The 23990-nt window shown below is 44.5% G+C and overlaps 1 protein-coding gene across 1 annotated transcript; it reads left to right on the top strand.

The window, feature by feature from the left end:
• The first annotated feature begins 959 nt into the window (after positions 1-959).
• On the top strand, positions 960-23990 carry LOC119031810 (protocadherin alpha-C2-like). Its single transcript, XM_037120542.1, has 4 exons — positions 960-3755; positions 7218-7276; positions 12175-12260; positions 19461-23990. Exons 1-4 carry the CDS (start codon positions 1215-1217, stop codon positions 19772-19774), a joined length of 3000 nt encoding a protein of 999 aa, XP_036976437.1. The 5' UTR covers positions 960-1214; the 3' UTR covers positions 19775-23990.

The following is a 23990-nucleotide window of genomic DNA, read 5'->3' as shown; positions in this document are numbered from 1 at the left end:
AGGGAAGACAAACAGAAGCCAGTCCGCCCCCCCATCCCATCCCCAGAATAAAAAACATGTGTCTATGTGTGTGTGTGACCACGTTTTGCTGCCTGTATCTTCCATTTTGGGGGGAGGTGGCGATGCTTGGTGACTACACCTTTACGCGCAACAGTGAGTCTAAAAAATAAAGGGCGGTTCAGACGTGTATGCCACAATTTTGGGGGGTCGTATTTTCCATTATGCACGTTTTATTTATTTATTTATTTATTTTCCATTCATGCGCTGCACGGGGATTCGGATTTACGGTGTGGCAGAAATGTGCGGCCACCTTCTCTTTTTTATATATGTATATATATTCTGGAGGTGCTTTCATGTGTCGCTCGTCGGTTGGCTCCCAGACCCGACACCGACATCGTAATGGAGGGATGAGAGGAGAGAAATGGGTGGAGGGGTGGAGGGGGAGGCAGAGAGAGAATGAGGATGAGGATGAGGAGGAGGAGGAGGAGGAGGAGGAGGAGGGGGATCTGCGCCACAGTCGAGAGGAGAGAGCCGGAGTCTGAGTGCGCGCTGGGGTGGGATGCTGTCCCTCCAAGGTCAAGTCAGCTATATTAAATTAGCCAACTTCCGGGCGTCGTTTTCAAAATAAAGTCTCTGTGTGACTTCAAGCTGTCCTCGTGTTTTTGAAGGAAACCAAGCACGCTGATTCTTGGCAAAAATAAGCGCTTGTTTCTTTAAGGAGTAGAAGAAATGTATAAAAACTCAATTATAAGCAAGGTGTTGATGAACCCACTCATAACATTTGACTACCAGCCCTCTGTTACGATGCTTCCTCACCCTGGTTCCCCTCAGTTTCTCATTCGCTCCTGTCTAGTGGCGCTCAGTGAACTGGTTGAACTCTTTTGGTCATTTTATTCTGGAAGGACAGCACCTCTTTTCCGGTTTGTGTCAGGGCTAATTTCTGCGGGCTTGACGGATCTCACAGCTCCAGCGGCAGGGAAACACACCCGTCAGCAGCGCGCACTGGAGACAAAAAAGCGCATCACGGACAAAGGAAATATGGGTGCGCTGGAGAGGATTCACCTCCGCCGGGCAACACAATGGATGAGCCGCTGCTGTTTCGCTTGCCGGGAGACCAATTAGCCCACCTTAATGAGGTGCTGGGATGCGAGATACTGCAAGCTAAAAAGGCGGAAGGCTGCGTTTAATCCGTCTGCGGATCCTGTGAGCTTGCGATGGCTGTGGCGGGGATATGCAACCGGATAGGGAATAATGTGCCTTTTTATTTTGTGATATTTTCCTTATTTTGTGGCCTTTCGTTCGGACAGTTGCGATATTCGATTACAGAAGAACTGGAAAATGGGGCACTGGTCGGCGATCTGGCGCATGACTTGGGGCTGGATATTCGAAGGCTCGCCACGCGGAAAATCAAGGTAACCTCCAACAGCGGAAAGCGCTACGTGATTGTCAACCCCAAAAATGGGAAACTGCTCGTCAACGAGAGGATCGACAGGGAGGCGCTGTGCGACTTATCCAGCACCTGCCTCATTAATCTGGAGGTGCTGGTCGAAAACCCCACCGAGGTGCACCACGTAGAGGTGGAGATCGTGGATGCCAACGATAACGCGCCGCAGTTCCCCAGGGACGAGTACCAGCTGGAGATCATTGAGTCTGCCCTGCCGGGGTCTCGTTACCCGATCGAAAACGCCCAAGACCCGGACATCGGGTCCAATTCTGTTCGCATGTATCAGCTCAGCCCCAACGACCATTTCGCGCTGGTGTCCAACAAACCCTCCCTCAATACTAAGCACGTCGAGCTCGTGCTAAAAAAGCCCCTTGACCGCGAACAGACGCCTTATCACCAAGTAATTCTAAGTGCTGTGGATGGTGGGACGCCAGAGAAAACAGGCACGGCCAAAATCAATGTCCGGGTCCTGGACTCTAATGACAATTTACCCACGTTCGACAGCTCCGTGTACAAGGTGAAACTGCTGGAAAATTCTCCCAAAGACACCCTGGTGATTAAACTGAATGCCACCGATCTGGATGAGGGCACAAATGGGGAGGTGTATTACTCCTTCAGCAGCTACACTCCAGAGAGAGTGAGGCAGATGTTCAGCATGGACACTAACACGGGGGAAATCAGAGTGAGGAGCAACGTTGATTACGAGGAGACCAACTCCTACGAGATGTACATCCAGGCGATGGATAAGGGCCCCGGGGCCGTGGCGTCGCACTGCAAGGTGGTGGCGGAGGTGGTGGACGTGAATGACAACGTCCCTCAGATAGTGCTGTCGTCTCTGTCGAGCCCTGTGAGGGAGGACGCCCGTGCAGACACAGTTGTGGCCCTCATTAGTGTCACTGATCGAGACTCGGGAGCGAACAAGCAGGTGAGCTTAGAGATCCCAGCAGGCCTTCCGTTCAAGATCAAGTCATTCAGAAATTACTACACCCTGGTTACCTCAGCCTTCCTGGACCGCGAGACCACCGATGCCTACAATGTCACTCTGAGTGCCACAGATGGAGGAAACCCTCCCCTCTCCTCCCAGAAAACCATACAGGTGGATGTGGCCGATGTGAACGACAACCCGCCGCGGTTTGAGCAGACTTCGTATACGGTCTATGTGGCGGAGAACAATGCCCCTGGCGCCTCTTTGTGTACGGTGAAGGCTCAGGACGCAGACATTAAAGAGAACGCACGCATCACCTACACAGTGCTCAATGACAACAACCATGGCATCCCTGTCACCTCGTATGTATCTGTGAAGGCCGATACAGGGGAGGCGTATGCCCTGCGAGCCTTTGACTATGAGTCACTGAGAGAGTTTCACTTCCAGGTCAAAGCCCAAGATGGGGGCATTCCTCCGCTCAGCCGCGTCGCCACAGTCTACATCTACATAATGGATCAGAATGACCATTCGCCACTGATAGTCAACCCTCCCGGCAACGGCACGCGCTCCTTGGAGACGGTACAGAAGAACGCAGAGCCCGGTGCCTTGGTGACCAAAGTGGTGGCATATGATGCAGACGCTGGTCCGAATGCCTGGCTGGTGTACGTGCTGGAGACGGCCACCGACCTGGACTTGTTCAAAGTGCACGAGCACACCGGTGAGATCCGGACAACCCGGAGGATCCTGGAGGACAACTTCACCTCCTTCGCTCTGACCGTTGTAGTGAAGGACCACGGACAGCCTAGTCTCTCCTCCACCGCCACCATCAACGTGGCTGTCATGGAGGTGCCACCCAAAGTGGCTCCGGACCCCAAGAGGATCATCAGACCTCACAGCAACGTGCTGTTCTCTAACGTGACCCTCTACTTGATCGTAGCTTTGAGTGCCACGACCTTTGTGTTCCTGGTCACTGTGGTGGTGCTGGCCATCGTCCGCTGTCATGCCTACTGCACCCAGCCGGGGTCCTGCTCCCCTTGCTGTGTGTCACAGAAGCCCCCTCCAGATGGCGGGAGCAGCAGCGTAAGTGCTGGCGGGGGAGGTGGCGGTGCAGTAGGGGGACAACCTAATAACAATGTGGTGCTTCGGAGAGACCTTAAAGTGGAGCCTCACTACATCGAAGTGCGCGGGAATGGCTCCCTAACAAAGACTTACTGCTACAAGACCTGCCTGACAGCCACCTCTGGCAGTGACACTTTCATGTTCTACAACACAGGACGGCCCATCAGTGGCACTTGGGGCAGCGGTGCTGACCGCTTCTTCACGAGCGGAAGTGGATTTGTACGCAGACTGAGCATGCCCGATGCCTCGATGCAAATCTGCCCAGAGGTGTGTCATTCATTTTTTATGTTTACCTTTGCCTGCATGATTTAGACAGTAGTGACTTTCATTGAGTGCACAAGACCCTTAAGATGATTTTTCACTTATGTTGCATGCATTGTTGTTGTAATTTCTGCCAGTTTTAGATGATTTCCCTGTATGTCAAGTGTCTTCCCCTCCCGCTATGAATTGAATCCTTGCAGGCTTCAGTCTCTTCGTTCAGGTCCCGCTTGCACCGTGCAGTCGCTCAGCTCAGCCCAGCCCAGCTCGGCTCAGCACTCACACCGCATTAGTGTCATGCCTGATGCTTTTCAGGGTCCCTGTGTTATTTCTGATGATTCAGAGATTTGTGTTTCAGTTCGAGGTTGTCATCACATCCACACTGAGAACAGGTCACGTATAGTCCTCGCTACTCGCTCGTTCTCTGTGCAAGCAGGGGCTGAGTTGTGTCTGGGGGTGGATGTGTGTGTGTGTGTGTGTGTGTGTGTGTGTGTGTGTGTGTGTGTGTGTGTGAGTGAAACTGTTCCACAGGAGCAGTTGGGGTTAATTGACTCGATCAAAGGCCCTGCAGGACTAGTTGCTGTTGCTGCCTCTGACTCTGAAGATGTGCATGACACTGTGATGTGACACACTGTAGTTTGAGATTATGACATGACACAAGACTCCATTAACGCTCCACTGATAGACATCTCTCATCTCTGCCCTGTATTAGATGAGTGAAACGTTGAATGCCTGTATTTGTCCTGCAAAAGGACACTAATTAGAGTTAGGGTTCACTGTTTGATTGGCATGATCTCATTGAAGATGTCCCAGATACCTGTTTCAAGAGTTTAAATGTGGAAATCTTCATGCCTATCAGTCGTAGATATAAAGGAGTCTGGGACTGAGTCAAGCACAGATTTCTTGGTAAACATAGCAGGCTTTAATGCAGGATACGTTTGGGAAATTCATGGTTCAAATGGTGGAATAATATCATTTTATTTTGCGTCAGATTGTTGAGGCAAAGGCTCCCATGGCTAAGAGGGCATCTCTGGATGCATCATCGTAATTATCAGGTGCCAGTCACTGGTACATTAGTCATATGAAAATCTCTTCCTGAGACAAGTGTAGCAGTGTAAATTAAATTAACCTCCAGCCTCTGTTCCTCAACCCTGCAAATTAGATTTACTCAAAGTGGCTGAGTCTACCAGTGCGAAACACTCCCCCCTGAATTCAGCTGAGGAACATAATGTGCCATCTTTATCTGGGACACTTGCTGCTGCCTGAGCAGGTTTGTGTCTTAAACACAGCTTTTCTTATTCAGTGCTCCTGACGTCAAGGGCTGCAGCGTACACAATGCTGTCAGAATTTTTAGTTTTTGCGGTTATACAGATGCTCACAATCGTTGCACACCGTGCATGTGCACAAGTAGCTATTCATGAGGAAAATCATTATGCGAGAGTCAGGCATAATTAACGGCCATTAAAAGAGTAGCTCATTAAAAATATGACCTCTCTCTCTGTGAAATTCATATGGGTCTTTGAACTTAAAGACATAATGATTAGCAAAATCTGGCCGGGCTAATGAATGATATCCTGGCAGCCTTGACATAGTGACGCCATTAGTTCAAGAGCTAACTCAATGATATCATAAGTAATATAGGGTCATTTTAAAAATATTAAAATATCAACCAAAAAGCAATGTGTCCAGGCAGTGTATTCAAATTGTGTATAATATTATATTTGCTCTGGTCTTATAAACATATAGAAACCATAAGTGGTCAAACCCTGAAGGAATAGAACCCTGTTGATTCAGTGCCGGTTCATTGTTATTTGTTGTCCTTCAGCTGTAAGTTGGAATGAGCTTGTCAAAAACCCAATATTGCATTAAAGATAATCGTTTTTTGATCGAAGCTCCTCAAGTAATTTATCCAATCAGCTTAGCCACCTAGTTGGCTTCACCACTCATTTGGCTTTATTCATACACTGCTGATGCGTCTGTTAATATGTTATGTGAAGTCTGGGAACAGAAGTATGAGGACGCTGAATACAGCAATCTCTTAAGATTCACCTGAAAAGTAGATTGTGGACCCGATCAGGATCTAAAAATCCCCAGATCAGCCACCCTACAGTGTAGATAGAAACATTAAACTTAGCTTGATGACTGGCAATGATGTGCGGACGATTCCTCAGAATAATGAGCCCTATCAGCCAGATGGTGGCTCTACGAAGGATCCTTTTCACCACAGACTATTTTTGACCCATCAAAGCAGCAGAAGTTTGGACTGCATTCTATTTAGGTGAGCTGGAAAGGAACGAAAAGGGCACAAAAATACAAATTTGGAGAGGACGCCTTACACTGTAAACCCGATTGACTTGAAATTGAACACAGAAGTCCATCTTAACAAAAGCCTCTTGACATTTAGTCAATGTTTTGAATCTATCCACGCCAAATCAAGTATGTAACCTTTTAGCATTTTGCAGCATTGATTGAAAAACATGGCCAACATCCACCAATAAATCGGAAGAAAAGGCGGGACTTTGAATAATGATTCATCAAACATCGAAGAAGCATTATGAGCCTGACCCATAAGGTGCCTCAGTAAATACCACAAATGTATACCTCAAAACCATTTGAAATAACTTCACAAATGTTAATGTGTATGTTAATGTGTCATGTCGGTCTATGATGATGAAGCAAGTGTGTGACAGGTCTCCCTGATTCTTACATTTGTGTTGATTGAGCTGCTTCCTCCTGGCTTGAACCCCAAATTGCCTCTTGAGGCTGTATTATTGTGTGTTAGGCATCAACACAGTTTCGTTTTAATGGTAATGATAAACTAAATGCTACACACACACATGACAGCATAGTTGACTTCCCTTCACGCCGGGCTAATGCAGACCAGAGGTACATGTATAGGATGTGGTTGCCCTGGTGATGATAGCTCCTGCTTATTGTTTTTTTTTTTTTTAAAGGCAATAACTTACCAAAGCCTACTGGGAGATGCAAGCACTCAGCCCAGGTTCATCAGGGGCAGACAAGATCTACTGAGTCACACACAAATACACACTCGTCGGGCTATACAAACACCCCGGCACTCAGGGAAAGGGCATAACTCTCCCAGCTCTCACATTTATAGAGCCGCGGAGTGAGAGACTGTCCGAAAAGTCATCAATATGGCTTTCAGTCACTGGCCTTTTTAAAGCCCTTCTGTGGCTGTGTGTGGTTATCAATATGTATGTGTGTGTATGCGTGTGTGTTTGTGTGTGTGTGTGGTGTGTGTACGCTTGCAATGGGGGACACGACTGCAGTGTTCCTATCACGTCCAGAGCTGGGATGTGTATCATGATTAATTGATGAGACCATGGCCCAGCCTGGCGCTCCACTGTATGAGATCAAACTAAACTCTCTCTTCCCCCATCTCCCCATCTCTCTTTCTCTCTACCTCTCTCTCTCTCTCTCTCTCTCTCCATGTACCTCTTGCTCGCTCAGCCAAAAGCCCCGAATGCTGACTGGCGATATTCTGCATCTTTGAGGGCAGGGGTGCAGAGGTAAGCACTTTCCGTCTTTAACTCTTTTGCAACTTTTGATCGCGTTGAAAAAAAAGTTACACCTATTCATCCCCACTTGCACCGTCTACATCGAGTCTGTGCAAGAGCTACAGCCACAGCTGCAGTGTACGGCATCTACAAAAAAGAAAACCCCAGCAGACAACTGCACCTCAGAGTGACCTCTGTTAAAAATCATTAAAAAAAGACATTGCAACACATCACTGAAAAATCTCTTATCTGCTGCCTTCAGACACGACTGCTAGTGGCCCCTCAGCATCTGTTTCAACCTCAACCTCAGTCCGCCTCCGTTGGGAAAAAGCCCATCAGTGCATGTATAGCACCGCTCCTCTGCAGTGTAACACTATATAGGTCATCTACATTCTGAGCGCTGCTTCCCCCCGTTTTACAGTCTTTAAGCAGGAAGCATGAAGGACAAACGAGCTGACTATGACCTTTCTTAGATGATCAGATGCACACATGCATCAGCGTCTGCAGGGACAGCTGCCCAGCATGCACACATGTGTGCGTTTCTGTGCGTATTTATAGATTTTTGTCCAGAGATGAGGCGGGGGTGGGGGGCAAGTTGTGTACACAGACAGCAGAGGACATCTGGGACTCCAGTCAGACTTGTTACTTCACTGTTAATTCAGATAAGGCCTTATTGTTCGACCAAATACCAATAATAGATTGATCTAGATGGATACATTATATATGGTTTAACACATTGTGCCAAACAGTTCACTGATAAAGGACTTAGTTAGTTTGTTGTTAAGCAGTGATAAATGAGTGCACAGCTACACAAGATCGTCATTTCCCAATCGTTGACTTGGGTTTGACACTTGGATCTGGATTTTTATAAACAAATGCAGAACAGAGTAAAATATACAAGTATTCCAAGTCTTTTGTCTGAGTGTTGAGGTACTACACATGTAAGCATCCTCGTTAGATACCTGCAGCAAATTAGAGAATACTCATATAAGGAGGATCCATCAACAATTGGTGGCCAAGGGAATACACTCTGCAACAGCCCAAAACATTTTCATGAGGAGGAAACCTGCAAATACACAAACAAAAACACCCAAAACCCTGAAAACAAACAGAACAACCAGATCCAAACACAGTGGAGGTTCACCAGGACTCTAGGGGGAGTAGTCAGTGGAATACAGTGATTTATGTATAGGGGATGGACCGGATGAGATAGTAGGCTTATTCAATATGAATTGCGTCTCATACATGATTATTTTAATCTGTGTTCTCGCCTGGAAAATGGACAAGAGCAGCAACGTTAGCCATGAGCACGGACAATAAGCTGCATCTTCCTGCATCCTTCAGTTTTTACAAGAAGTAACAGACACACTTAAGTCTTATTTGATCTGATTCTGATTTATTAGAATGTTGTCAGACGAATATATCAGCTTGTACACAGTGTCATAGCATTTTAATTATGACAATGTAGCCTATTAAGATGATACACAGGCGACTTGCAATATCTGTTCGTGGCATTTATAAATCAGCTGACATAAATAGGTTGAAAGCATTAATAGTCAAAGATGGAGGAAATAAATACAAAGACAGTCACTTTCATGATTTAGACTGTCAGGACTCCACATCTGTACAGATGTTATTTTAAGAAAACACACCTTGTTGTGTTGCTAAATACTTCAAACTAGAAATGACACTCAGTTAAAGTGCCCAACAGTCCTCTTTAATTCAATCAGACCTCATCGAATTTCAAACTCGATGACCTTGAATCACTTCAAATTTGAAACCACCCGTAACTCCTCAACAATTTAAGCTCACCAGATCCAGGATCCACATTAAATCGTACCCCCTCATAGGTGCCACGTAAATATGATCCCTGAAAAATAAACAAAAATGTTAAAGAAAGTGAGATGATATTGAATCTGTCCCTTCATCGGGATCTGCACAATATGTTAACGGGGTCTGTACTGGGTTGAGATTTATCCTCCATTGAAGTTTTGTCGGAATCTGTCCTGGCAACAAACCAACAAATGGCTAGATCACTCCAGTGTTAGGATACAATACACTACATTAAAATGTATTTTAGTTTTAACTTCACCTGCGTTGACAGGATATGTAGGGATTTGATTTTAGGGGTTTGTGTGTTTTAGACTTTACATCATTTCTGTTTTTGCTCTATTCTCACGATGGACATGGTGTTGGGCCGTTGCAGTGCGTTTGTGTGTCAAACTGAGACATTTTCTTAATTTGCTGCACGCTAAGGTTTTTTTCTTCCTCGCCCTCGTCAGCCACCGTACAAAATCGTTCTAATAGGTGCATTTAAACATGTAATGAAGTGTTTTGTTAATCTGACAGGAGGACAACTGTAACACGGACTAATTAGCTTTTACCTCCAGATGTCTCTTATTTGCGCTGAATTTTCATAATTTCATGCTAACAGTCGCTTACCGCTCGGCCTTTGGGCTCCATCTAAGTTTGATTTAATTGGATATTAGTGTTAATTTCTCTGGTGCGGAGGGTATCACGACGCGCATCATGTCATCAAGTCGCTGCAACATGACATGGATTAACGTAAATCGTCACTGCAATTTGCCGCTGCCCGTCTCTGAAATGGCAGCGCCTGTAATACACACACACACACACACACACACACACACACACAGACAGAGAGAGGCTCATGTTGACGCCTAACCTCAACACACGCAGACTGTAACGTATCGCTCCACACGCAGCATGTAGCGGCAGCATCACTGACCCACATTACTGGTGTAGTCTGTCCGCGTAGAAAGCACCAGTGCTATCTGTGTCATACTCACGCATTGAGCCAGCAATGTAAAACAAAACATCAAACCCACACTATTTAAAATGTTCACAGCCAAGACAAATCCCTAGTCAACACAATGGGTGTGCTGTAGTTTTGAGATAGATGCACAGTGTGCTGCATTGCAGAGGCCGCAGTCGGAGTAGGTCCTCCTATATACTGTGCTCTCGGTTCATTATCAATGTATGGGGGGAGTCTCAGCTATGCATGCATGTGACTGTCGATGCATTATGAGAGTTTCTAAATGTAAAGATACATGTTGCGTATTATTACGTTTTGGACGGAAAGCTTTGGATATTTCTCTTCAAGTACCAATTTTCTAAAATAAAAAAAAAAAAAGCAAAAGCAAAGAAAAAGTAATTTAGTATTTACAACAAGCACATTTAAACACAAACAAAGGAATGGTGCAACAATTTGGGGAATATGCTCATTACTATACTATTATGCCATTCCTCTATCTGTCTGTTAATATGAAGTGACAGCCAGTAGCCAGTTCTTTTAGCTTAGCATAGACAGCCAGCCCGGGTCTGGTAACAAAATATGCTTTCCAGGACCTCCAAAGGTCACTCAGAACTGATATCTGTTCTGTGCAATCCATAGAAAAGCAGAACGGTATGACATGTATGTTCCTGAAGTCTCCACTGGCCGCACGGAAATTTTCACAGTAATGGCAAGACACAGATTAAGTAACTTTGATCTGAACCAGGCTAATATGATTTGAGAAAAAATACCTTTTTTAAAATGAAAATATTACATAAAAACTAACAATAAAAGTGAAGGTGGATCCAAGCAGATAAAACACTGCATCTATGAATGTAGCTTCATCCATAAAATCAAGCTTAATTGTCATTCTACAAGGCAAGGCTGTGCACCAAAATGCAGGTTGTAGTCCCTGTTGGCTACAGAAGAAAGCCCACTGTGTATGGAGGATGGATCCCCCTGCTGACTCATATAATGGTGTGAACGACCGTAATCAAAACCTCATTCTCATGAAACAAAAGAAAAGGCACAGGGACGTATATGTTGCTCATCTTTATTCCTCGGCTGAATCTCAGCGTTTAAAAGTGACAACGACGCACATAGAATAACAGCCTTCATGGGGTTTTAAACAGACTTACTGCACAATGAAGGCATCTGGATGATGACAAGCCGAGGTTTATTTCCGTTGCATGAAAGACAAAGGAAGAGATGAAAGAGCGAACATCTAGTGTTGGGTTTATCGGGAGCTACAAAATGACTCTGGAAATACTAAACGTACTTTTGAAAATGGGTTTCATAGTCAGCTGCATGGCTGCACGTACTGTGCTGATCCAGTCACTTTACAGTAATGTTAACATGGCCGCCAGCATGGTAGCGTAAGAGTAAGGACATAGTTAAAACGAGAAGGAACAGAACAAGTCCCCTTAATAATGTTTGGGATAATCTAACTTGTATCAGCCGGGATGATGATAACGCACATGTCAGATGATACTTAACAACGGTTCAGTGGTTCTTAATCTTGTTCCTCAGCAACAAGAGGGTAATTTCCTTTTGGGGTAAACCATAAAATCAGCAGTCACATTACAAACGAGTCATCACATGACTGCAGTTCACCAGGTGGAAGCCGTTAACTATCTGGTAATAAACAGCGCTTCGGGTTTTCAAACAGCCAAAATTTAATTGAGGAGTTCTGCTTTGGGCTGAATAATGTGCGTATCTGTATTCTGGCTTTCAATGGTTCTCTGATTTGGGGCAAATTCTCCCATTCTTTGGTTAGTTGTTTCAAAAAACGAGGCTTGACAGGCAGCCAGTATCTGCCTTTGATTACCACAATTAGCAAAATTCTTCAGTCGTATTCAGCCTTTGTTGTTAACATCAGTGTGGGAATGGCGTACCACAATTTCAGGCATTCCACATAAATAGTTTACTCGATGCATCAATTGCTGTAAAGGCCCAAAACACTGATGATGACGGCGATTACCTATCTATATATGATGATGTATAAAATCAAGGAAATCAAACTTATGTAAGGATGAAATTATTTATAGTGAGCGGTTTTCCTTTTAATCACTTGATGTGTCCCGCTGAGTTCTGCTGCATGTGTTCTGCCTTTCAGCTCGGTCCACATGGAGGAGTCCTCTGTGATGCAGGGAGCGCAGGGGATGCTGGTCCAGAACTGGCCCACTGTGTCTAGCGCCGCAGGTGAGTAGAAGGCTACGAGTCAGTATAGAGTGAAAAAAAAGGCACCACAAGTATCATATTCTATGGGGTAACGGGGGCAGAAAAGTGTAATTCATTTTAACATTTGGACTCAGATCTGCATTTGAATGGAAGGAACTGAGCAAGATCGCTGCACAGAGCAGATCGAGCCAGACAGGAAGTCAGAGAGTGGAAAAGTATAACGCATCCAATGAATTTTCAAAATAAAACACCCAGTGCTCAGGCTCTACAGCACAACAAAGTTGGAAGTATTATAATAAACACACTTAAAGCAGTCAAATAACTAAACAATTTAACTAAGTTGCCTACCTAAGCACATCAGATGCTCAAAAATCAAGGAGAAATTATGAAATAAACACAGTCTGAGTCACGCCAGGGACCAGAGACCTGCCCGATGGAATCAAAGGGTAACCATGGCACACTAAAACTGTAACTTAACAAGTTATTTAAGTTAGCATATAGCTAAACAATGGCAATAATGAAAGTATTGAGTAGTTTTGGTCTCTGCTCTAGTACCTCCAAATATGCTAGACATAATCTTGACTGCATTTTAAGCCCTGAATGAACAAGATATACCTCCAGGAAGGTAATTTTGATAATTTTTATAACATACATTTCCATGGATATGTAGCTTATTCATACTGGTTATGCGAACTAAAAGGAATAGTTTGACATGATAGGAAATATACTTGTTTCTGCTGTCATGTCTCTATGCTCAATATGACGCTAGAGCAAGGAGAGAATTAGCTTTGTTTAGCATAAGTGGCCCCTCCTCCTGGCTTAGCATAAAGACTGGAAGGAGTAAAAAGCTTGCATTGTTTTGTCCAACGGTAAAAGTGAATCTCACACAGGCATTTCTGTTTTGTATGTTTTTTTTTAAGCTTTGAACTGAGCCAGGCTGTGGTTCCCCTTGATTTCTGGTTCTCTATGCTAGGCTAAGCTAAACGTCTTTTATCTTTAGCGTCTATTTACCCTGCAGACTGACAGAGAGTGTTATCGATCATCTTTATGTAGTTCTACCTCTCAAAAAGAATGAGAATAAGCTCCCAAAATGCTGAACTCTGAATATTTAGGGCAGCATTTGTGGAATGATATTTGAGAGACACTTTGAAAGGTTGTAAAAACATTTTAGTTTGAAGCAAGTGTTACTCCCCAGACCTAAATTCCATCATAATCGCACTTTACACATCACAATCCATCCATTGCATTTAATCCCATTCAAAACGTTGAATTCATTTTGTTAAATTCATCTTTGTTTTTTTTGTTTTTTTTCCTGGGGATTTGAGAGAATTGTCCCTTTAATATCTACATGATCTTGAATTCCAGTTTGATTTTTCATATGGAGCTTAGCTGAGGTGCCAAAAGCCCAGAGGGCCTTTATGCAGAGCCAAATACAAACGGCTACGTCCTCCCATAAAAGCATCTGGCAGCTCGGACACGGACGGGAGCAACTGCTTTTTAATGAGAAAAGAGTCGTCCTGAGTGGGTGGGAATGTTGAAAATGTGTTGCAACACAACATCGGGATAAGTAGAACTGGCCTTAAAAGAAAAAAAATAACTGTGATTTATCATTCACAGACACACTGGCTCAGAGCTAATGACTAACAGCTTTTGTCAGCTTACTGGAAGACTTTTCTAACTTGGCTTTTTCGAAAACTGTGTTAGCTGCTCCCTGGTTCCTCCAGCCAAGCTTCCACTCATTGATTTTCTGTCGAGCTCAGGAATTAAAACATAGGTAGAGCCCTGTGGGGTGAAGGGTAGCATCACACTCAATCACTCAACAAGCCGGTGACAGAATATGTCCCACTGTCTATCAGCTTTTCTGTCTGTGGAAAAGGAGAGCCGGAAATGTTCGAGGTATGCGATGTACCAGTTTCTAATATCTGTCTGCCAGTTTCCTGCTGAGAAATGTGGGGTTTTTTTGTTTTGTTTTTTTTTTACATAGCAGATGAAAAGCCGCCTCTGCTGTCTTGTAAAGACTCAGTTTTGTGTACAGTAGAGCTTCAGAGTTGAGTCGATAAGTAGATGAAAAGAACTTTAGTTGCCGACCATCTTGATGATTTCTAAATCTTTTCAGTCTTTTTACATGCAAAAATGTCAAACACTTGCTGGTTGAAGCTTCACTAATGTTACAAACTAACTGCTCTTCTTTGTTATTTATGAAAGAAGATGAAGAGTCACTGGGGTTTGGGACTGTAGGTTGGACAAAAGAAGCAAAGTGATGACGTCGCTTTCAGCTCAGGGAAATTGTCAGTGTCATATTTTGCCCCATGAAGGAGCGAAAAGACCACATGGTATGAATAGGAACAAAGCCTGTGTCGGGAGGAGGTCTGGGTGGATGGATTGGTCAACCACACTGGTCAATGCTGATTGTTGTAAAAAGTCTTGTGTGTAGAAATCAGGAGGCTCTGTTGGCAGAAATCAAATCAAATACTCGTAATTATGTTCACCTGAATTTGTTTGGTGTCCGCCGTGTTGGACCGCCATGTTTTGGGGGGTTTTTTTACAGTAGCTTAGAATGGACAAACCAAACACTGGAGAGCACCTTTTTCATGTTTTTCCAAGTTTTTTATTTCCATTGTACAAGAAGATGAGATGACGAGTCCTCAACTTCACCACTCGATGCTCCTAAATTCTACGCACTGGTCCTTTAAGGAGGTAGGGATTTGAACCAAAACCTGACACAAGATGTTAACCGGATGTACTTTTCATGCACATGCTTCAGTGTGATACTGGGCTGCAGGGGGGTGTTGCCCTAGGAAATGAACTGTTAGCAGAAGCTCCGTGCTCAGGTAAAGACATGCACTGGATTGCAGGTCGATCCTCTTTACTATGCATGAAGAGACGGAGTCTTTTTTTGTGACACATTTCCGTGTCTGCAGTGGATTGTTATCACCGTGAAGTCTGTCTGATACGCTGCGATGTATCTATATGCGGCGCCCTCACAACCGGGTTTATGTAAGTGACCCATGGTGCAGATGAGGGAGACATTTGTCTAATGCCGGAGGGGGGAAGAGGAGCTATTATTGGTTAAAGGAAATAAAGAGAGAGATCCGGAAACATTAAAAGCAATTTTTTTTGGAGAAGAAGAGCAGAGGAGACGTACAGGGAGGGAGGGGGTGGAGGGAAATAAAGCGAGGTGTGGGGGGATGGAGAAAGAGAAAGGTTAAGAGGATTGGCAGGTTCCTGCAGTAGTGTTGTTGCTAGGGAACGCCATGTGACCTGTTGCCTGGCAACACTGTCTAACTGAAAGATTGCTGCAGCGGCCGCACCCTCCATCAGCGGGGAGTGGGCGAAGGCAGTTTCCATAGCAACCGCTCATATCTCTGAATGGAAGATTTAGAGACAGAAAAAAAAACAAAAAAAAAGGGGGAAGGAGTAAGGAGCGGGAAAGGGATGGGGACTCTGCAAGGGCAGGTATTAAGAGGGAAAAGAGGGCATGCAGTAATTCAGGGGGAAAAGGATTGTTTGGGAAGATGTGTCTCATGCAGAATATGTATGATGTACCGCATATATTTACACAGACACTACAGGGCTGTCAGATACGTGCATTTGCCGCAAACCACCGGAGGGATTTCGTTTTAGATGGAATCCTGGACGAGACATGGAAATAACACAGCCTATTTTAAATGTAGGACATCAGGTTACATGAAACCAGGGCTTCAAACGGCCACATATCTCCGCCAGGTGTCATGGCAACCTCCTTGCAAGGAGCCGCGTTGACCTGCTTACCAGCAGTCAGACGATAATCCGTTTCAGATTTTTTTTCGGCGCGTTTGCGTATAGGCTAATATGAAGCAATGGCAGGGTTGCAAATAATCCCCCGTGTTAGGGAAAACCATGGCACAGACGAGGCAAAGCTCCTCACAGCAGCACACGCTCATCTGACCTGCTCCTTGTAAATTGCTATTTCACAAAGCACGCTCACACATGCACGCAGAATATCTCAGATTAGTACCTGGGCTGGGATTCTAATTAACAGTGTCAGACGTTTGGATTCGTCACATGCGCGCAGAGAACCCTGGGATGTCCCAGGACACCAAGACAATATTCACTTGATTAGACGCTAAGCAGCCACTTGACATTTTAGCACGGCTGGTCATGCGTACGAACGCGAACTGCTCTCGCCCCATCGGGTGTACATATGCCACAAAAAGGAAAACACAGGAGTTTTATTGCAGCTGCAGCTCCAGTACCAGTCCAGTAATGGTGCTCACATATCTTAATCGCTTAGTGAGCTTCAGATCAAGAATTTACCTCAACGTGAGGAACAGTTTCAATATGTGTAAACGTATCTGAAGTCTCATTTATTATTCCATGACAGATTGACGAAGTAAGTAGATCACGGCTACTGTAACGGTCTCACTAAAATGATTAGCGGACCTGATAACCACCATTGATTCCAGGCACTTCAAGATTATGTCAAAAATGTCTTTAAAAGCTTGTGTTATAATATTGACGTGCAGCAGAGGGCGGGTATTATGGTTCAGCAAACCCACCCTCACCTTTGCTCTCGCGCATCATGAGACTTTATCACTTGAAATGCATTGAGCACATTCATTCACACCAAAGATGGAAGAGTTTTTGTTGTGCACCGATCGGCCTTTTGTCTCTAGATGAAATTGTTGAGCAGCTATGATATGAGATTAATTTCCCCAATGGCAAGGTATTCAGCCCGTCATGTTCATGTCTTAAATTATGGTTTCAAATTTAACTGAAATGGAACATGTAGAGAGAAAGAGCCTTTTGTGACCTTCAGTCATCTGTCAACACAAGACGTTCTAAATAAAAGTATTTCTTGCCTCCTCTTCCATTAAATAGTAGCATCAGGTAACAGGAAATGGTGCTTAGGTTATATAAAATGGAGGTGCAGCAATGTTGTGCTGCATTACTGGCTCCATAAGCTCATCCACATTCTGCATCACAGTATTTTGCACACCTCCTTTAACTCACCGGCTGTCTTTTTCAGTTTATTTTTAAGCCCGGTTGTCCTCCTCCACATGTGAAGCAGTCCTCCTTGCACTGAACCATTGAGATCCGTTGAATGGGACTTATTTAAAAAACACCAGATCCTCTCTCCTTCCTCTCTTTAATACCCAGATTAAACACAAACAGACAGACCTCACCGTCAAATGTCATAATCCTCAGGAAACAGACTAGCATTAGAGCATTAAAGCGCCGACTCGGCTGGCGGCGAGATAAGATGATAACGACGGACACTGACTAATCATCAAACAAGCTAAATTACACTGGTCAATTAGCTGTGCAAAGATTGTTTAAAAAGAGACAAAATTACAGTTAAACCAAACAAAGCAAGGCTAAATCTGGAGTTTTCTCTGCTTTCATGAATGGTTTATTTAAACCGGTCCGTCACATGCTAGTTATTTAATGTGACATAAAAATGAATACTTCTATTTTTGCAAGCGGGGAAACAAATAATTGATGTGTGTCTGTGTTCTCACGTTCTGGCCATAATGGCATGTTGCTACCATGTTCCTGAAAAACCGGCCATACTTAAAGGATCAGTCCTTTTACAGGCGCTTTGCATTTGCACGATAATACACGATCGATTGTCAGTGAGTCATGGCTCCTTTTGCAGCAGAGTGGTTAATGCAGTGCTACCCATTGTGCAGTGTGGCCGTGTCCATAATATCTGCTCTTTAATATTCCATACATGTAATTTATTCTCATCCCCGACGAGCTCGTCATAGAGGACTCGGCGAGGCACCATGCGTATGGACATTAGTGTGTATTTTCAAAATAGCGTACTCCCTGATGGGACAGTGGTTGGAACCATTTCAGCGCTCCAGCAATGTCATAAATAGCCTACAAAGAAAAAAAAAAATCAAACAGAATCTTTTTGCAAGGGGCCCTGTGTTTGATCTAAATAAAATCCAGACTGAAAGTAGGTCAGTGCAGAGGGAACTGGTGTGGGCCTGAGAGCACCGTGTCTGCAAAACCCGCCCACCCCCATCCTCCTTCCTGCCTCTCTCCCTCTCTCGTTCTCTCTCTCCCTCTCTCGCCTTATCTCATCCAACATCCTCTGTCCTCTTCGCTCTGGCATCTTTAACCCTTTGACCCTTAATAGATATGTCTCTTTTTGTCTTTACTTCATCATTTTTCTATTTAAAGATGTTTTCTGTCCAGTATCTGTTTTTCCCGTCTTTGCTGTCCGAGGTCCTTTTTCTCTGTCGCATCTGTGCTTGGGCAATAAAAGGTTGAAACCCTGTCTCTGGCCTCCTATGAGAGCAGGGATTAAACTGCTGCCATCATCCAAATGCAAATACAAATCGCACTGCCAAGTTAAACATCCCCGTGGTCTAAAGGTTAGTCCCCTCCAGCACCCCCCTCCCGTGGTCTCAGCTGAATCGCTGTCCTGAAAATGCCTGCACCCCGCGGGTAATCGCTCCATTGTCAGGCTACCACTCTGCCTCGCTTTTGCTTGATTTTGATGTCAGATTTTTAGGAACATCTCAGTCTGAGCGAGGTGTGGTGCGTGGCAAGCACGGAAAGAATTCACAATGCGAAAGCTGATAGAATAGCGGGAGTTGATATAAAAATACTATTTGTATTATGGCGCCAGTTAGCTTAGCTTAGCACAAATCATGGGAACACAGCTAGCCTGTCTACATGTAGCGTAATGTGCCCACCTGCAAGTCTAAAGCTCCCTAACTCACATGTCACTTTTTGGCTAATTTGTACAAATTCCAAATATAATGAGCCATTTTAGGGGATGGGGGTTTGACTATTTCATGGCTGGATTCAGTGTTTTCCTTGCTGTGATGGATCCCACTGCTTTTCTTGCCTCTCTCCCTGCCTCCGATTGGCTTGCTATTGTAAACCTCAACCCCAACCAATTACACTCAGCGGGTCTATAATAACGTCTCCTCCCGTGGATTTTTTTGCCGTGGCTACTGCTTCCTAGCCAGTGCATTCATGTCACCATGTAATTAAACGAGCAGTGAGCTTGCTGAATAAGACTTATATTGATACCGTTGGACAGAGCCACACCAGGTTCTTTCCTGTGTATTCAGACTTTGTGCCAAGCTAAGCTAATTGGCTGCAGCCTGTAGCCAATTTGTAACAGGCCCAAATTAAGCAGGGTGGTAACAGTGACTGAATAAATGTAATGAGTAGCCGTATTTGACCTGATTTCTCTTTCTCTTCATCATATCTGTGTAGACGGAGAGGGTGGCGGAGAGCTGTCACCCCCAGTGGGCGCTGGAGTCAACAGCAACAGCTGGCACTTCAGGTACGGCGCCGCACAGGGCTACGGCCCTCCTCAGCCGCTGAAGCCCGGAGAGATTCCCCCCGAAGCCTTCATCATCCCCGGATCCCCGGCCATCATCTCCATCCGCCACGACGCCGGCCCCGTGGATGACAAGGGTGACTTCATAAGCTTCGGCAAGAAGGAGGAGGCCAAGAAGAAGAAAAAGAAGAAGAAGGACAAGAAGGACAAAAAGGATAAAGGAAAGGATGATGGGGGGGACGAATAGAGGAGAAGGGGTGACTTGAAAACAGAGCCACCAACGAGCTACCATCCCAATCACAGAGCCAGAAACAAAAGCCAAATGCGTATTGTAGAAACAGAGGGAGCCTCCTTGCACCATAGACATTGTACGGCGGCCAAACCCTCATTAGACCCGTCCTGGCTCCCCGCACCATCTGAACCGACTAAACTAACTCTCGGCTCATTTGGCCCGTAACTTCGGCCCACGAAAGGTTTATGGTAAAATGTGACGTCACCTAAAGACTGGACCAAATTAAAACAGAAAGGATTTTATTGAATTAGATTTGAACCTTTCTGTGATTTGCTGCCCCCCTCCCCCTCCCCTCCGCCAGTTTGTAAAGTAATAAAACAAAAACACCTGAGAAGGTGTTCTATTTGTATCTGACCATTGTCAGCTGAGGCTGCCTGCGTTGGCATCTCTGTCTTTATGCAGCCCCCCCTCCTTCCTTTTCTTTTGGCTCGCCTAGTCGGGAGGTGTAGTGGACGCCAAAAACGGAATAAATGAAACAGAGGCTTTTGTGTTCGCTATTATGGAGGCCTTGTAGAAATTCAGACAACGTGGTCTTTTGTATAAAAAAAAAGAAGAAAAATGAAAAAGCAACAACATACAGTATATGTACCATGAGATTAGCACCTTGGAGAGAACGAGGTGGGCTGAGACAAGCAGGACCACGCTCGAATTATGACAGCAGCTCTGTTTCAGTGTATCATAGCACATCGGAGAGGCTGAGGACCTGGACTGGTTTGCACCAACTATGCGCAAGTTTGTTCCCAGGGTTAGGGTATAAAAAGTTAACGGCTCCATAACTGTTAGCTAATTTGCAATTCGCAAGTTAATAAATTCGATTGTACCATAGGTAGTGAGGAGAAAATTCCACGGCTGTAGCTAGTTACAACATTAAGACTTCGGACTTGTAGCCAATCAGTACCTCACTCGTGACGAACCATGCCAATTTGTAGTCGACTAGATTGGTTAGAAGAATTACGATTCGTAAACAGAATCCATATCTGACGCTTAAAGGACGATATACTAGTTTCTGCATGTTTTAGTCCATTCTCTACAAATCTTTTTATACGTTACGTCACAGACTGATGACTTCAGGGAAACTTTGAATTATGTTCCCTTCCTTGCAGGCAGCCATTGGTTTTACACAACAATTAATGAGCTGAGACGGGTTTTTCTGCATTATGAAATCCATCACAGTGTTCGTCATAACTGTTGCTGAAGTGACTGTTTCATCACATGGTAAATGTAGCTGAAGCACAGATTAGGAATAGGCATTTTAAAAAAGCCGTTCGTATATACTGTTGCATATAGTTCTGCCAGAGCCTGGTGAAAATAACGCCATTCTACCAAGGATACATAGTCACATAAATGATCTGAATATTTCCAATTTAACGACTGTTTGGATATTCCAAAATCAAGACCCTGGCGCAGACCTAAGCCTGCACTGCATTATATAGTAACATATGGTGAAATAAAAGATGATGGATCACGTACTTCAAGCAAGTCTCAGCATGTTACAATGTTATGTTACAATGTTGTACGGAACTGAACTGGAGCCAGAATCTGCCGAAGAGACGAAAATGTGAAAATTAAATTGGCAAAATTCAAGAAACATTTGTAGAAAATGGGTGCAAAAACATCACTGCTATGGTCCTTTAAGTCGCAACATGGCATGGATTCACTAAAGATGAAAAAATTAAGCCGTGCGCAAAAAAAAGGAAAAAAAATAAAAAAAAAATATCCTGCTTTACTGTTAGTGAGTGCAGTCGTGTGACTTTGTATCATTTGCACCTGCTTTACTGCTTGCTTAACTATTTAGTTGTTACTTAAGGTTACGTAACAGATTTTTTCGTGGCGCTACCGCTTGTTTTTTAGCAATGCGTGAACCGGGATTAGCGGCTACTGTTGGATATATAACTAGGGAACCTACGTGCAGCTGATGCAACCGGCCCCTGACCCTGCCCCCCCTCCCCCGCCTCTCTTGGAATACGGAGTCGGTCATCGGGGTCTTAATCCCACTTGTGTATCAGCACGCCCCAGTCTGACACACACGTTATTGTACACAAACACTGACTCTCTCTCTGCCTCTTACTCACACAAGCAAACACGCACACACACATTCTCTCATACGTTACGAACACACACACAAGAATACACACCCCCTCTCTGGAAAATCCCCCCCAAGACTGACGGCCAGCGCCATCCTTGATACGAGGAGTGTATTATACGGCCGGGACGCAGGAACGTTGCTCGTCGCTTCATTTCCGTTCAAGCCTGATCCCTCTACTTCTGTCTTTGAATGTTACGTAGTTGTTCTTCAAGCCCTGCCCCACTGCCTCGACTGCTTCAGTGCTTGTAGGATTTGCTGGCCCCTGCTGCCTGTTTCCTCCCTCTTACTCCAGTTTCTTCAAAATCAACACGGACGGCGTCTTTTTCCGAGTCGCCGTCCCCTTCGATGAACTGTGCCGTTGTAACACAGTGACATTTGTGTATTTTTTGCATATTTCTCTCCCACACACACACACACAGTACACAGTACACAGAGTACACACACATCTGCACCACACACATCTTTTGTTCGGGTTAACTTCAACAGGGCTTAGGCCGCTTCAGCCGGAGTGTCTCTCTTCTGACGGCTCATCGTCGACAGCCCCTGTCGGTTCCACGCATCGCACCGTGAGGACGTCTGACAGGTTTCGTGGAAAAAAAAAAAAAGCGAGATCACGCCGTCGTGGATATGATGAGACGAGATGGCGGTGCAGGAGAAGAGTCGCAAAGAAAATAGTAGTCATTGTAGTGTGTTGTGTAGATGAGGAAGCTAGTGCAGAGTTAATTGGGCGAGTCTTTCTTCCTCTTACACGAGCGGAGGTGTTGCAGTTTATTTCCTATGTGTCAGCCATCAGTGACAGACGATCGACTGGGGGTCGGTTAAAAAAAAAACAAAAAAAAGAAAAACACTTGCAAAATAAGCGAAGCAGCAGCAGCAGAAAAGGTGTTGGCGGTTGACTTGGAAAGGGTGGGGGGGGGTTCCACTTAGGGATAAATGGAGGTGAAGCTCTCTGTTGAAAGAGGTAAGAATAAGGGAAGATGAGATCAACAGGCAAAGCTGGAAAGACCTTAAAAGTTTTGGCTTAATTGCTGCACACAAACGTCAGCAAACAGCACGAACAGATCAGCTTTACTCGGGCCCTCATATCGTGGAAACCAAGGTCAAGCATGGTGGAGAAGTGTCATAAAATCTCACCTCAGTGTTCCTTTTTTTGTTTTTCCAACCGTCGTCTTACAAGTCACCGTAGGGGTATATAGGTGCTGCTATCAGGCTCAATCCCTCCCATGCACACATTTTCCTTAGCCCCGCCCCCTCCCGCCCCGTCCTTCAGGTGTACTTCTGTGCTGTCAGATCACCAAGTGGCTGTTTGCATGTTATAAGCAAAGGAAACAGATACTATATAGATACTATATATACATAGATATGTTTTTTCCACCGGGAAATGCGTATTGGAATACATATACCTCTGATACACATTCTCAAAGACAAGACACGCACATAGACACACACACACACACACACAAGCGGCATACATACACACATATACGCTATTGCGAAACAGAAACTTGTGGAAAAAAAAGAAAACCTTAAAAGAATCACATTTTTTATCCTGTTGAAAATGAATTTAATCTTCTAGATATACATAATGCTATTGTGTTATGCTATGAAATGCTCTTTTTTTTCCCTCTCTCTCTCTGTTTTTTAACCCTCATGGTTTTCATAGGTGAGAAAAAAATCCAACCCGTGAAAAAAGTTGTGTTAAGCTTTCGAATAACGATGATCAAACAAACACTGTTGTGAAATCGAAACCATTTACTCACCCCTCCATATCTATCCCTCGCCCAGTAGAGACAAAATGAAAAAATATGAAAAAAAATCAAAATAAGTAAAAAAAAAAAACAAATGTATAAAAAAATAAAGTTGATGTATTCTCTGCTTGTGTATAGTGAATGTTCCTCAGTCACTGGTAGTGGCAGTGAGTGGCACATACCAGTGGACTGTGACAGTGCAGATCTGTTAATAACTTCTTTTTGTACACCTGCTTCATCATTGTAAAAGGTGATAATAGTGATTCTTATGATTTCATCAATCTGGTAATGTGTTTTGTTAACAAGTCACAAATAAAGTTTTTCTTAAATATCTTAA

This window comes from Acanthopagrus latus, chromosome 13, assembly GCF_904848185.1.
Source record: "Acanthopagrus latus isolate v.2019 chromosome 13, fAcaLat1.1, whole genome shotgun sequence".
NCBI classification, from domain to species: domain Eukaryota; kingdom Metazoa; phylum Chordata; class Actinopteri; order Spariformes; family Sparidae; genus Acanthopagrus; species Acanthopagrus latus.
The sequence above is the reverse complement of the archived record's forward strand: the minus strand, read 5'-3'. Positions and strand labels throughout refer to the sequence as shown.

What these genes read in the sequence shown, in the direction of transcription:
- LOC119031810 (XM_037120542.1), top strand. Translation starts at nt 1,215, where the DNA reads ATGGCTGTGGCGGGGATATGCAACCGGATAGGGAATAATGTGCCTTTT. An exon ending in CGATGCAAATCTGCCCAGAG is followed by an intron (nt 3,756 to 7,217) that starts GTGTGTCATTCA and finishes TTGCTCGCTCAG; the next exon opens with CCAAAAGCCCCGAATGCTGA. An exon ending in TTGAGGGCAGGGGTGCAGAG is followed by an intron (nt 7,277 to 12,174) that starts GTAAGCACTTTC and finishes TCTGCCTTTCAG; the next exon opens with CTCGGTCCACATGGAGGAGT.